The sequence below is a fragment of the Ursus arctos genome, unplaced genomic scaffold, assembly GCF_023065955.2.
Source record: "Ursus arctos isolate Adak ecotype North America unplaced genomic scaffold, UrsArc2.0 scaffold_1, whole genome shotgun sequence".
Lineage (NCBI taxonomy): Eukaryota > Metazoa > Chordata > Mammalia > Carnivora > Ursidae > Ursus > Ursus arctos.
Window position 1 is genome coordinate 102,870,385 of NW_026622763.1, and position 12,142 is coordinate 102,882,526.

Below are 12,142 nucleotides of genomic sequence, written 5' to 3' on the forward strand. Positions count from 1 at the left end.
ACTACAGGACCCTGGAAACTAAGAAAGCAGCGAAGACAGGCAGCATGATAGGAATCGGCTCAAGCGAAGCACAAACCTTGAGAGCTGAATTACACCTGAATTAGAGCCTTTGTCTGACCAACTAGCACCTTGGCAAACATGGCACAAGCATATGGGAATGATGCTTGTATGACGTTCTCGGCCGAACGAAATGGAAGGTAAAGGACAGGAAAGCGCGAAACAAAACAGTCCTTCCCCAAAGATGTCTGCAACTAAGAGGGTTTGGCAAGATGGCTGGTTTATAAAATCAATAAACTAACGGTAACTGCATTTCATACACTAGCCTCAAATAGTCAAACAAAGTTGAGACACAGCCCCACAGAACATTTCCCTGGTAAATATCAAACAGAAAGTCTGACTTTTTAAATATCCACACACTTTTTACTATCTAAGTACAATGAATGGAGCACGAGAAATGCAGACGGATGTTCTGAAAAGCAAACAATGCCAACAAAGAGAATGTGCACCCAGAACACTGTTGTCACCCAGAGAAGCTGTATTCCTGTATGTGGTGCAACTTTCGGTTAACAATACCACCTGTCTGGTAATCGGGAAGACGTCATAAGCATTCTACATCCTACCACCATGGTTTGTAACTCACGGACGGACAACTCACTGTGCTTTAGGCACAGGTCAGAAAACTGGTTGAGAGTTTGGGGTTGGTGAGTAACACACTTTGATTCTTTCCATTGCAAATAACTGGAACGAGATTTCCAGGAAGTGCTTTCCCTCAGAACATCTGCAAATTCTTAAGAAAATTACAAAACCTTTTCAACAAGAAGCTCTAAAATATGAAAAGATATATCTGACTTACATATGTAGGTTCAAAACTCTTCAAAAACTACTTCTGAGAACGGGTGTTGTGTGTGTGAATACAGACAAGCTGATTCTAGAAACAGTCACAGAAGAATAAAAGGCCAAGACACTCCTGAAGAATAACACCACATAAGAAGGCTTGCCCTATCAGAGATCATGACTTAATACAATGCTACAGAAATTATCACTGTGGTACTGGCCTCAGAATAGAAAAAAAGAGCAATGAAACAGAAGAGAGGGGTCCAAAAGGACTCTTACATAGATAAACAACTGATCCATCAGAACTGGAACTGTGATTTGGTGGGGAAAGAATGGATTATTCAATAAATGGTAATGGGCAACCTGGTTAAAAAAAAAAAAAAAATCACACACCATTCATAGGAAACCATTCCAGGAAGACTGAGAAGTTTCAAATGTAAAAGGCAAAAATATAAAACTTTTAGAAGACAGTATAGGAGGAAAATCTTTATCATTTTTGGCTGGTGCCTTGAGAGACAAAGAAAAGCAAGAAACAGTTACTGATTACAGGAGACCTAAGAGATACGCTAACTAAATAAAACGCAGGACCCTGCGCGGGACACTGGAGTGGGAAGAAAATGCTGTAAAGGATCTGGACGAGACAACTGGTGGACTCGCAGTATAAACTCCTTATTAGAGAGCAGTACCATCTCAATGTTAAAGCTTCTGACTTTGATCTCCGCTTAGGTAAGGGAACGCCCTCGTTCTCAGGGGAGAACCACTGAAATGTTTAAGTGTAAAGGGGCCTGATGCCTTCACCTTAATTTCAGGTGCTTCAGTACTCATAAGATAATGTTTACTGTGTTTGTGTTCGCACAAATTCGGCAAATGGGTAACAACTGGAGGATGCGGGTGAAGAGTATATATAGAAGGTGTTTCCACGATGCTGGTTATTTTTCTGTGAGTATGAAACTATTTAGAAATAAAATTTTGAAACTTCTAACTGTATTAACTTTCCATGCCTATAAAAATTTCCTAGGGTAAATATATATAATAAATGGCAAAAGATGATCTTCACCAAAATAGTAAGACTAGAACTAATTTCTATGCTTACTTGAAATTGCCAGTTTCCCAGATGATCGACATCTTTAATGTACACGTGGTAATGTCCTCCATAGCAACCGCCTTTATGTATAATAACCGAGAAGAGGTCATATACATACTCCAAGTCATCCGAGTCACTCTATGAGAAAAAGAGCATAAACGGTGATAGTTTATGTAAAACGGGAAGATACATGAATTTCAACTATTAAAATAAGAAAACTGTTCCCTACTGTTGTTTAAGGGTATTTAAGGGTAAATTAAGATAAATTTGAATAATTGGCTTTAAATTTAAAAATTTTTAATTCTTAGATTGAAAACGATCATTCATCTAATACCGGTCACGTGACAACCGAGCACATTCTGCCTCTTAAATATGAGAACACACAAACTGTTACTTTTATGTACTTTGGCTAAGATCATGTAAGCCAAAGTGCTAATAAAACACACACCCAATGCATCTGCGATAGTTTTAGCAAGAGAAAACCACCTTTGTATTATACCCACTATGCTGCTTTAGAAATGTGTTCTTCAGCTGTTGAATTTGCCCTATATTCCAACTAGACAGTCATCGGCCTCAGAGTCAGAGCCCGATCCACTGTCACCCTCCTGACACTCTGTGCTCCGCGTCACAGGAACTAAGCAGTTATGAATACTAGCTGTTTGTTTAGAGGCCGTTTAGTGGGATGAACAATTTCTTTCTTCTATGATCAATCTTTTCTATAATTAATGTGCTCTTTAATTATGACTGATTCATCTGATGAACACTTATATACTGGCATTAAAAAAAAAATCTAGGGGGCGCCTGGGTGGCTCAGCCGTTAAGCGTCTGCCTTCGGCTCAGGGCGTGATCCCAGGGTCCTGGGATCGAGCCCTGCATTGGGCTCCCTGCTCTGCGGGGAGCCTGCTTCTTCCTCTCCCACTCCCCCTGCTTGTGTTCCTTCTCTCGCTGGCTGCGTCTCTGTCAAATAAATAAATAAAATCTTTAAAAAAAAATCTACTTTAGGGTAAAAGGTACCTTGCATGTGAATACACTACTTGAAAGGTGCCAATTAGCTAAGAAACTTACTTCCTTGAAACACTGTACTTTTAAAGTAAGTAGTATTTTTTAAATATCTGGTTCAGGCAAAAGATGAGAGATATAAACAAAGATGCAAAGTGACGATTTTTTTCATTAATATAGAAATCAGAGAGTAAAACTATGGTCAATTTCTTAGCTACTGCTCAATGGTTCACCTATTTCAATTTTGTTATTTCAAAGTATGTTAGAATAATGTGACAAACTACCTTTTTGAAAAGAGCTACAATTTTTCCATATGAGATGATGCATGTTAACTAAATCTAGTGTGATCGTTTCACTATGTATATAAATCAAACCATCATCCTGTACACAGTGATGTCTGTCAATTATTTCTCAACAAAACTGGAAAATGATAAAATAATTAACTCAGTTATCCTGCAAAAAAATTAGTTGTTGTTGTTGTTAAGTAGGCTTCACACCTAGCACAGAGCCCAATGTGGGACTTGAACTCACAACCCTGAGGATCAAGACCTGAGCTGAGATCAAGAGTTGGATGCTTAATCGACTGAGCCACACAGGCGACTCCCCAAAACCGTTTTATTGAGGCAGTAAATGGGGGGGTATATTAACTTACCCTGGAAAAACCCCAAAAGGCACAGCTATCAGGCTTGAAGTGGAGGAAGGCCCATCCAAATTTAAGAATAAAGAAAATATAATTTTTATACAAAGAAACTCAATAGCTACTTAATAAACATTCTTTCTGGTCTTGACAAACATACTAGTAATGATTTGTAATAAGAAGTGCAGCAGGGGCGCCTGGGTGGCACAGCGGTTAAGCGTCTGCCTTCGGCTCAGGGCATGATCCCGGCATTATGGGATCGAGCCCCACATCAGGCTCCTCCGCTATGAGCCTGCTTCTTCCTCTCCCACTCCCCCTGCTTGTGTTCCCTCTCTCAGGGGCTGTCTCTATCTCTGTCAAATAAATAAATAAAATATTAAAAAAAAAAAAAGTGCAGCAGTCTCACGGCTCTGATCTTGGTAAGTATAGCAATTATATAGAAAATATTTTAAAATGGCTTATAAAGTACATTGATTGTATAATTAATGTTTTCAAAACTTTCCTTCCTGTATCTCAAAGATTATAAATTCTAGCGAAGTTCCAATTACCTATTCACTTTCTAGATGTGTAATTCATTATTGTGTCTCATGTAAACTAAATCCAAATAAGAAAGTACTAATTAATCATCATTTCTCCTAATGTAGGATCATTTCTCAATGTAGGGTCATTTCTAACTCTGTTCTTAAATTTTTCTTTCAAAGATTTTTCAAGGAGAGTTTAATAAAAAGAACTGAGAACAAATCCGTACTTCGGAAATCAAATGGACTGTAATAAACCAGTAGTTCTCAGCTGGGACTGATTTTATCCATGCTTTCCCCCCAAGGGGAGGCATGGACACTTGGCAAGGTCTGGACACTTTTGTCACTACTGGGGGTGGGCTGGGAAGGTGGGATGCTACTGTCATCTAACGGGCAGAGGCCAGGGATGTGGCTTAAAACCCTACAACACATGGGATACAGCCCCCACAACAAAGAATTACCCAACTCAAAATATTAACAGGGCCAGGCTGAAAGATTCTGCAATAAGCCAACTGAAAACGAGGCCAATAAAAAAACCCTCAAGATTGAGAGGAAAAAAGAAAGAATTTCACAATAAAATAGTTCAAACCTGTTCACAAAAAGGCTTGAGATTGATCCGGACAGGGAACGTGTAACAGCTAGTTTCCTTGTATCGTTCATGCTTCACAAAATCAAAATTAAATCTTAATAATGAAACAGTAAGAAAGGGAGGCAGCTTACGTAATTTGGCAGACTGTTGAAAGAAAAAATTTTTATGGTTTTTTTAAAAGCAAAGTTATAGAAAAGAATACATAATGCTTCTTAAGATATAAAAAAGCAACCCGTGACGCAGTTAAGAGAAATGTGTCCTTCAATCACATAAATTTATCACTTTGGATTCAAGTCAGCTCTTGATATGAATTTCTCTCTTTTATGGGACGAAAGGTGGTATCACTCATTTATATTAACAACTAAAAATTTACAACCCAAGTTTATGGTTTTGGTGTTGATATCCTAAAATCAAAGCTACCCAACATGCGTGTTGTAACTGGTGTTCCCCTAACACTGCTCCTTCCCTGTGAGTCCTGGCCTCCTTAGTGCCTCCGCTTTGCCTAGCACGCACACGGTCCTTTTATTTACTGAAGGACTGGAGTTCTTCACCTGGGACCTACGGACCTATTTCAGTGGATCTGAATCCTTGAAGTAACATGGTTTGCATACAAGTATTTCTATGGGGAGAAGATCCACAGCTTTCATCAGACCTTCAAAGGGCTCTCACGCCCCAAATGTTAAGACCCACTGACTGGGGTGTTGTAATGACTGTCCTTAAAAACAGGTAAAAAGATATTTTTTATTTCCTTGCTTTAAAACAAAACGCTAAATGAAGCTGCTTTTTATTGAAAAGTCATCAGCTTTCCCCAACCCCTTAGCACTAATGGTGTGTTGGGGAGGGGGTGGCAAAAAAAATCCTTCCCATCTATAAAATCATCCTTAATTATAATATTATCCTTACATATAAATATCTAACATTCCTAAAAAGAAATTTAAAACAATTCCACAAATTGGGGGTTAAAAAAAAGTTAAGTGAAAAAATAGCAATGTAACACGGCAGATTTTCCAACATATTAAAAAAAAAACACCTAAAAAAGCCGAGTATCTCATCTATACTACAGCTGAGAGAAGTCTGCTCAGAATAAGAAAACTTACATTAATTTAGGTAGCACAACCAAACGGAAATCTAGGATGCAATTGTAAAAGTATTGAGATGAAAAAATTTCCACTGAAAAAGAATTAAACCAGAAACATAAAAAGTACGTGCCAAGAACTGCTTTCGTTGAGCTAAAGGGTCTTGTTTTACTGATGTGCAAATTAAATTCAACCAAAATTAAGAATGTATTTAAGTATCCTTCCAAGACTTTTCATCTTCTGACTTTGATATTTATTAGCTCGTAGTTTTAACACCAAAGGTGAAATATAAAATAGATAAGCAAAAGATAAACCTATTTGCGTGTCACAAAGAGGCAAAGGCTGGATGGAAATACATATTAAACATTGTAAAGTTCACCCTGGTTTCCAATCCTATTGTGAAAGCTACAGGCATGGAGTTTTGGTTTTCTGGTTTTTTGTTTTTTTTTTTTTACATTCTCACTCACAACCTCCAGGATCTAAATCAATATTGTATGCTATCTGACTCAGTCCTATGCTGTCTGTTGGAAAATCCAGTAACTGTCAGCTCGAGGAACGGTGCTCTCTGTTACAGAACTGCAAAGACCCATCTTTTGTGGTAGCTCTATAAGCCGGTTTTATATCAGCTGGAGAGCCCATGGCATTATCTGGGAGCTGTGCAATAGTTACTAAGGCTCGTCCTCCTCTCACCCCTTTAGTAAGAAACCCAGAGGTACCCTGTCAAGGCCTTTAATCGGCAAGATAAGTACTCCCCACTGGGGGAGGCAGAAGGGGCGTATTAGACTTGCTAGTCAGGGACGGTGCATCTATCAATACTGTAAAGTGACTCCGTGTGCAGAAAACGAAGTAGTAAGCACAGAAAGGAAAGCTCAACAAGCTTCTTGGCAGAAATAAAAACCAATAGCCTTCTTCCTAATGTTACTTTGCAAAAAACCAAGGATACGGGGAGTTTATTTAAAAAAGGTACATTTAAGAAACCCTGAGATATACATAAATTTTTCCTGAGAGAAAGAAGTTGAGAGAACTGTTGGGTTGAAAGCTTAAAAAAATTCTTGATTGCAAAAAATTAAAATACGGATACACGTAGAATGTAAATGTCTTTTCAATCCTTAGTTGCAATTAAGAGGTTCATGTGTATCTTCCAGACTTTCCCATACAAGCTGACTTCACTTGGCAAAACTTCATGCTACCAAGTACTGAGTGGGCCCATGGGAGAAGGCAGGTATCTGTCTTACCTTTGTGGCTTTAACCAGCCTGTCACAAGTCCCACAGTGGTATAAGTTGTCACAGTCAAACACTTCCTCTTCTACGTACATGGTCCAGAGGGCATCTTCCAAACCTGACACATTTTTGACTGCTACTGTTAGATCTAAGAAGTCTTCCTGAAATACACACAAATATAATACTGAAAAAAGAATTTCACAGCGGTTCACGAACACATCACCAACTCCTACATATATTGGGAGTAACAGATACCTTTTCCCTAAAACACTGTGTGTATGAAAAGTATAGACCTCCTGATCAGATACTGTGAAATCCATCACACAAAACTACCCTAAATCAAATTATAATTTGGCTTAAATAATAAGTCAGGATTTTCTTAAGTTCACTGTAGCTATAATAAAACCTATTTTAGCAGGAACTAAAACAAACCACTGAACACACATCTGAACTGAGAAGTGTGCAGTGCTTATCAGCTCTGTCTTGGTCAGGGCTGGAGTCTCTAGTGTAAACCCCACTTCCTCCTCTTCTTCTCTAAGGGCTGGCTTAAGATATACTAAGGAAGTTGTAAGAAAAAACTGTTTTGAGCCAAGATAGAAAGGTATTTTTATGAAAATTAAGAGGAGAGTATTTTGCAAACAGGAGTCTATAGACTCTACATAACTACATTTGAATTATAACTTACTTATAGTAATAAACACTTAAAATCTGACAAGTTTAAATCATTCACAGTTGTGTGTGTGTGCCCTAGCATTACTCTAAGGGGTTATTATAGGGACTGTAATAGTTCTAACTAGTTCATGGTAGAAATCTAAAGTAACACAAGCAACACTTATATACAACTTATAATATATATGTAATAAAAGTTAATGTTGATAATTATGTGCCTTCATATATATTATTTCTTGAACTTCCTTTGTGAATTATTACAGTATAGTTAAGTCAATCATATGGTAATCCGAAGACATACAATGTCTTAATATTTCCAAACTAGGCTGACCAAACCCTCTAGTAGCACAGGCAAAAAGGACCAAAAAGTATTTTTTATCCCCAACTCTTTCATAAAAAGCAGAAAAAGAAACTATGTATCCAAAAAAGCAATTAATGCAAAATTTAGAAAATGGCATTTAATTTTTTACTCATACAAACACAGCAATTTTCTATAACTCTTGCCATAACAAAAGGAGATTTTTATTAAGGGACTTCAGTGATGCAATCACATGCTGTATAAGATTTATAGAACAAGTGGAGATTACTCTATTTCATGAGCAAATTTCCAACTTCTAATTTCCAATGAGATTAAATAGACAACATAAGCTCACACATACAAATTAACTTTCTGAAGGACGTTAATAAACGAAATCCAATATTTAATTATAGATGTTTATCAACGTAAACATTCCTTAGTATTCTCTATTTTTATTACTTCCCTAATTAACTTTTGTTACAATACTCCCACCAAACATGATATTGGCTTTTCTGATGAGGGCACAGACCTCTACCTATAAACATCCCCCAAATTTATTTTCTAAATATCAGAGTACTGAATAAAAGATTAAAGCTATGCTTTAAGACATTTCCTTCTTTCAATTTATATTAAGAAATCTGGATTATAAATTTAGGATTGAAGTGTAGTTAGAGTAAAAGAAAAAAAACCTGATAAGGTTATTTCTAGTAGTAAACACTTTGCTCCTCATGTGGTATACAGATCACAGCTTTAATTACGTGCGTTAGAACTTACGATATAACTTATTACTACAACACGCTTGCATATTCACCTGCTTTTCACTGACATTCTTACACTCTTTACAAACAACCTGGTTAACAACGGTTCCATGATACAGACGATTGATGAGGTCATGGCCGGAGGTCCCGACTAAAGAGGTTTCCAAAGCACTAAAGAGAATTCGATTCAGTTCCTGCACATCATGTTGCCTCATTTCCTATAAAACAGGTAACTTTTAAATGTAATTTTGTGCTTCAGGTTTGTAAAAACAGATTTTTAAAGTGGTATTAGTTAAAAAACACAAGATTTATCTAGAAATCCAAAGGTAAGCCTTGATCAAATATTAAGGATGACTAAGCTAAACAAACCGAGATCAGGTTAAGAGATGACCACTACTTTTATTTTCACTCCAAAATGAAATATGAACGGTGGTGTTCAGTGTGTACATATAACTCAACTCACTCGAAACAGGAAAGTGCTTTTATTCTTGTGGGAAACCACACCCATGGCCACACCACAGAAGAAGAGGGAAGAACACGACAGGCACAGAGAAGTCTCTAAGAGCTGGCAGCGTATGCACAGTGAAATCTCACTTACATCAGGGGATCTGAATTATCAGCATTTGAAAAGAACCAGAATTTACTACTTACACATATAGACCAAGTAACACAGAGATGAGAAAAATTCTGATGGCACTCGCTTCACTCCACCATGAGTCATGCAACTGTGTGAAGACAGATTGATATACCAGAACGAATGATAAACCAGAGCCGAGGGGGACACCAACCTCAGAAGTGGAGCAGAGGAGGAAGGGGGGTGGCCAGGGCAGGAAATGAGGTCACAGGAACCAGCTGGTGCTTTGATGGGGAGGAGCGAGTGCTCCTGAGCCCTCTGAGAGCAGAGAAGTGTCTCCTAGAACTTGGCATACGGATGTCATGAGTGACTTTGACCAGAAAGGCAGAAAGGAGGTAGAGGAACAAATGGAAGGTGCAGAAGGAGAGATCATGAGCGAAGACAATTTTAAAGAAAAGCACCACATGAAAAGAAGCTGATAAAGTGGATGAAAGCTGGAGCAAAAGTGGGCCTCAGGATCTTTTTTCTTGTTTTTCAACATACAAGACACTAAATTTCTCCAGTATCACTGCCTCTGAAGGGAGCCTGTGCAAGTTTTCAAGCTCTGTTTCTGAACAATTCTAAGTCTGGCAAAGGCGCCTCTGAGTCCCTCTCCACCAGTCCTAGCAGGTTTCCTGAGAGATTTTATTCAGAGATAAATAAATAAGGGTTTCACTGCTTTAAGTGTGAAATCAGCGACTCAGTGTAAGTTCAGGATGGAAAATCCATCAGGTGATGGCGAGATTCAAAAAAACCAATGTGGCCCATCCCTCCAGCAGGATATTATTCGACAATAAAAAGGGATGGCATGCTGATACATACTCTAACCCGCCTGAACCTTGAAAACATGATTTTAAGGGAAAGAAGCTAGTTTCAAAAGATCTCATATTATAGAATTCCATTTCTGTGAATACCCAGAAGAGGCAAGGTAGAAAGGAGGTGAGTGGTTGCCAGGGTCTGGGGGGAGGGTGACTGCTAATAGGTATGGGGTGATGAAAATGTTCCAAAATTGACTGTCGTGATGGTTTCACAACTCTGTGAATATACCGAACAACTGCTGACTTGTACCCTGAAGAGTGAATCTTACGGCACATGAACTGTATCTCAACGGAGCGGCCATTTTTTAAAACAAGGAAGGAACAAGGAATTAACCCTAAGCACCTGCCTTACACCAGAAATTTAACTGTGTGATACCCCATTTTCTTCAAAGCCCAAGCCCTACCTCTTTAACCTCACAGCATTGTCTGGTTTAGGACTGCTCCTCGCTAGAAGACCACAGTGTGAAGTTTATTTTTGAAGGCAATATAACATTATTGTGGTCATTGCCTCTTTAAGTTCTGTGATAGTCTCCCATACCTCTCTCTTGCAAGAATACATCTATTCCATAGAAAAACTCACGGCTCATCAATATTGACCACAAGTACCTTTACTCACTGCTAACATGTTCGGTGTTCGCATACAGTGAAGTACCCTTTAGAAGCTCCAACAGAAAATCAGAGAACGTCCACACACAGGAGGATACAGGAAGAAAATGAAGAGAGTCTGGAGAAAAGCAGGACAGGGAAAATGAAAAGATCTGCCAAGAACGTTTTCACCCTTTTGCTTGAAGCGAGCATTCCAATGAGAATAGCCAGACCCAAACACAAAAGCACGTCATAAAGGCAGACAGAATTATTGCCAGTCAGTTTTCGGACCTGATTAGCAGTTTGTTATAGAACTGCTCATGTCCATGTAGTGGATGTTGCATCCCAACTGGACTATATAAAGGGTAGAAATTGTAAAGGCCAGTTCTTCCACTTCTCCCTCTATCTACAGCCCTCTCTCCTGTGCCAGATCATAACCATTCATAAAATCCCGCACAGGGCAAGTGTCTAGAAAGAGATCTCTGGCTTGTAGTTATTTAACATGAGAAGTAAATATTTAAACTATTTCTTCGGACCCTAAGACAAAATTAAAGGAAGTTAGATAACGTTATTAAACCAGGGTTTATTGCTGATAACTCTGTTCCTTGGAGCAGCTGACCTTCGTACCTCATTGCTGGTCCACCCAAAGCTGTCAGTCAGGTCTTCTGTGGATGCTGCATCCTGGTCTAGGAGCAGAAGCTGGGCAAACAACCGTTGTAACTGTAAGGGTATGATCCGAACCTGAGCAAGAAGCAAATGCATTTCTAAATGAAATCTGTTTGTGTCGGATGGGGTATTTTTAAAAGAACCGCAAACTAGTTTTTCTCCTCTCTCCTAGCTCATTCAGTTCAATCCAGAGGAAGTTTAACACTATTACACAGGGTGAAGTAAGATTCACTTTTCTTTTAAAAAATCCAAAAAGTTTTAGCTATCTGGAGTTTTCTACCTTGACATAGTACAGATCAATACGAATACCCACCCAGGCCCTAAGAAACCACCTGACTCATTGCTGCCCATCATTTCAGTCTCTGCTAGTTCACTCCTTCTCTGAAACCTCTCAGATAGAGACACACTCCCTGTGAGGAAAATTCTGGTCACGACTCCGACTCACTGTGGAGTCTGGACACCTCAGAGGGCTGACTGAACCTGCCTCACTGTCTTCCTGCTTTATTTGGTGTGAGGAGGGTTAGGGCAGGCAGAGAAGGATGCTCAGAGCCTTGTGGGCAGACTGGACTTTCATATCTAAAGCAAGAATAAGACTTTAGACAATTTTATGGCAATTTGACGTCACCACATTTTTATCATGTCTTACAAAGTATGATCTGCAAGAGATTGGGAAGAAAAGGAAATACAAAAAAAAACCTGGCTCTTTGCATCACAGGTGGTTTGAGAAGAGTTGGGCCAGATCACAGAAAACTCCTATTAAGAAAGGCAGATTTTAGC

General features: G+C 38.7%; 1 protein-coding gene across 7 annotated transcripts in view; it reads right to left on the reverse strand.

The window, feature by feature from the left end:
- USP40 (ubiquitin specific peptidase 40) overlaps window positions 1-12,142 on the reverse strand; it is a 75,578-nt gene that overhangs the window by 58,996 nt on the left and 4,440 nt on the right. For 5 of the 7 annotated variants that reach the window (XR_007188452.2, XM_057305708.1, XM_044380698.3 and 2 more), the window contains 5 exons: window positions 11,327-11,440; window positions 8,737-8,901; window positions 6,973-7,119; window positions 4,662-4,805; window positions 1,928-2,056 (listed from right to left, as the gene is read on the reverse strand). Coding sequence is in view for 5 of the 7 variants with exons in the window: in XM_057305708.1 (XP_057161691.1) it covers window positions 1,928-2,056; window positions 4,662-4,805; window positions 6,973-7,119; window positions 8,737-8,901; window positions 11,327-11,440 (699 nt within the window). In the remaining 2 variants the exon portion in view is untranslated. Of the gene's footprint in view, window positions 1-1,927; window positions 2,057-3,569; window positions 3,663-4,661; window positions 4,806-6,972; window positions 7,120-8,736; window positions 8,902-11,326; window positions 11,441-12,142 lie in introns of those variants that run through there. The other 2 variants (XM_044380717.3, XM_057305709.1) reach the window with 2 other exon arrangements.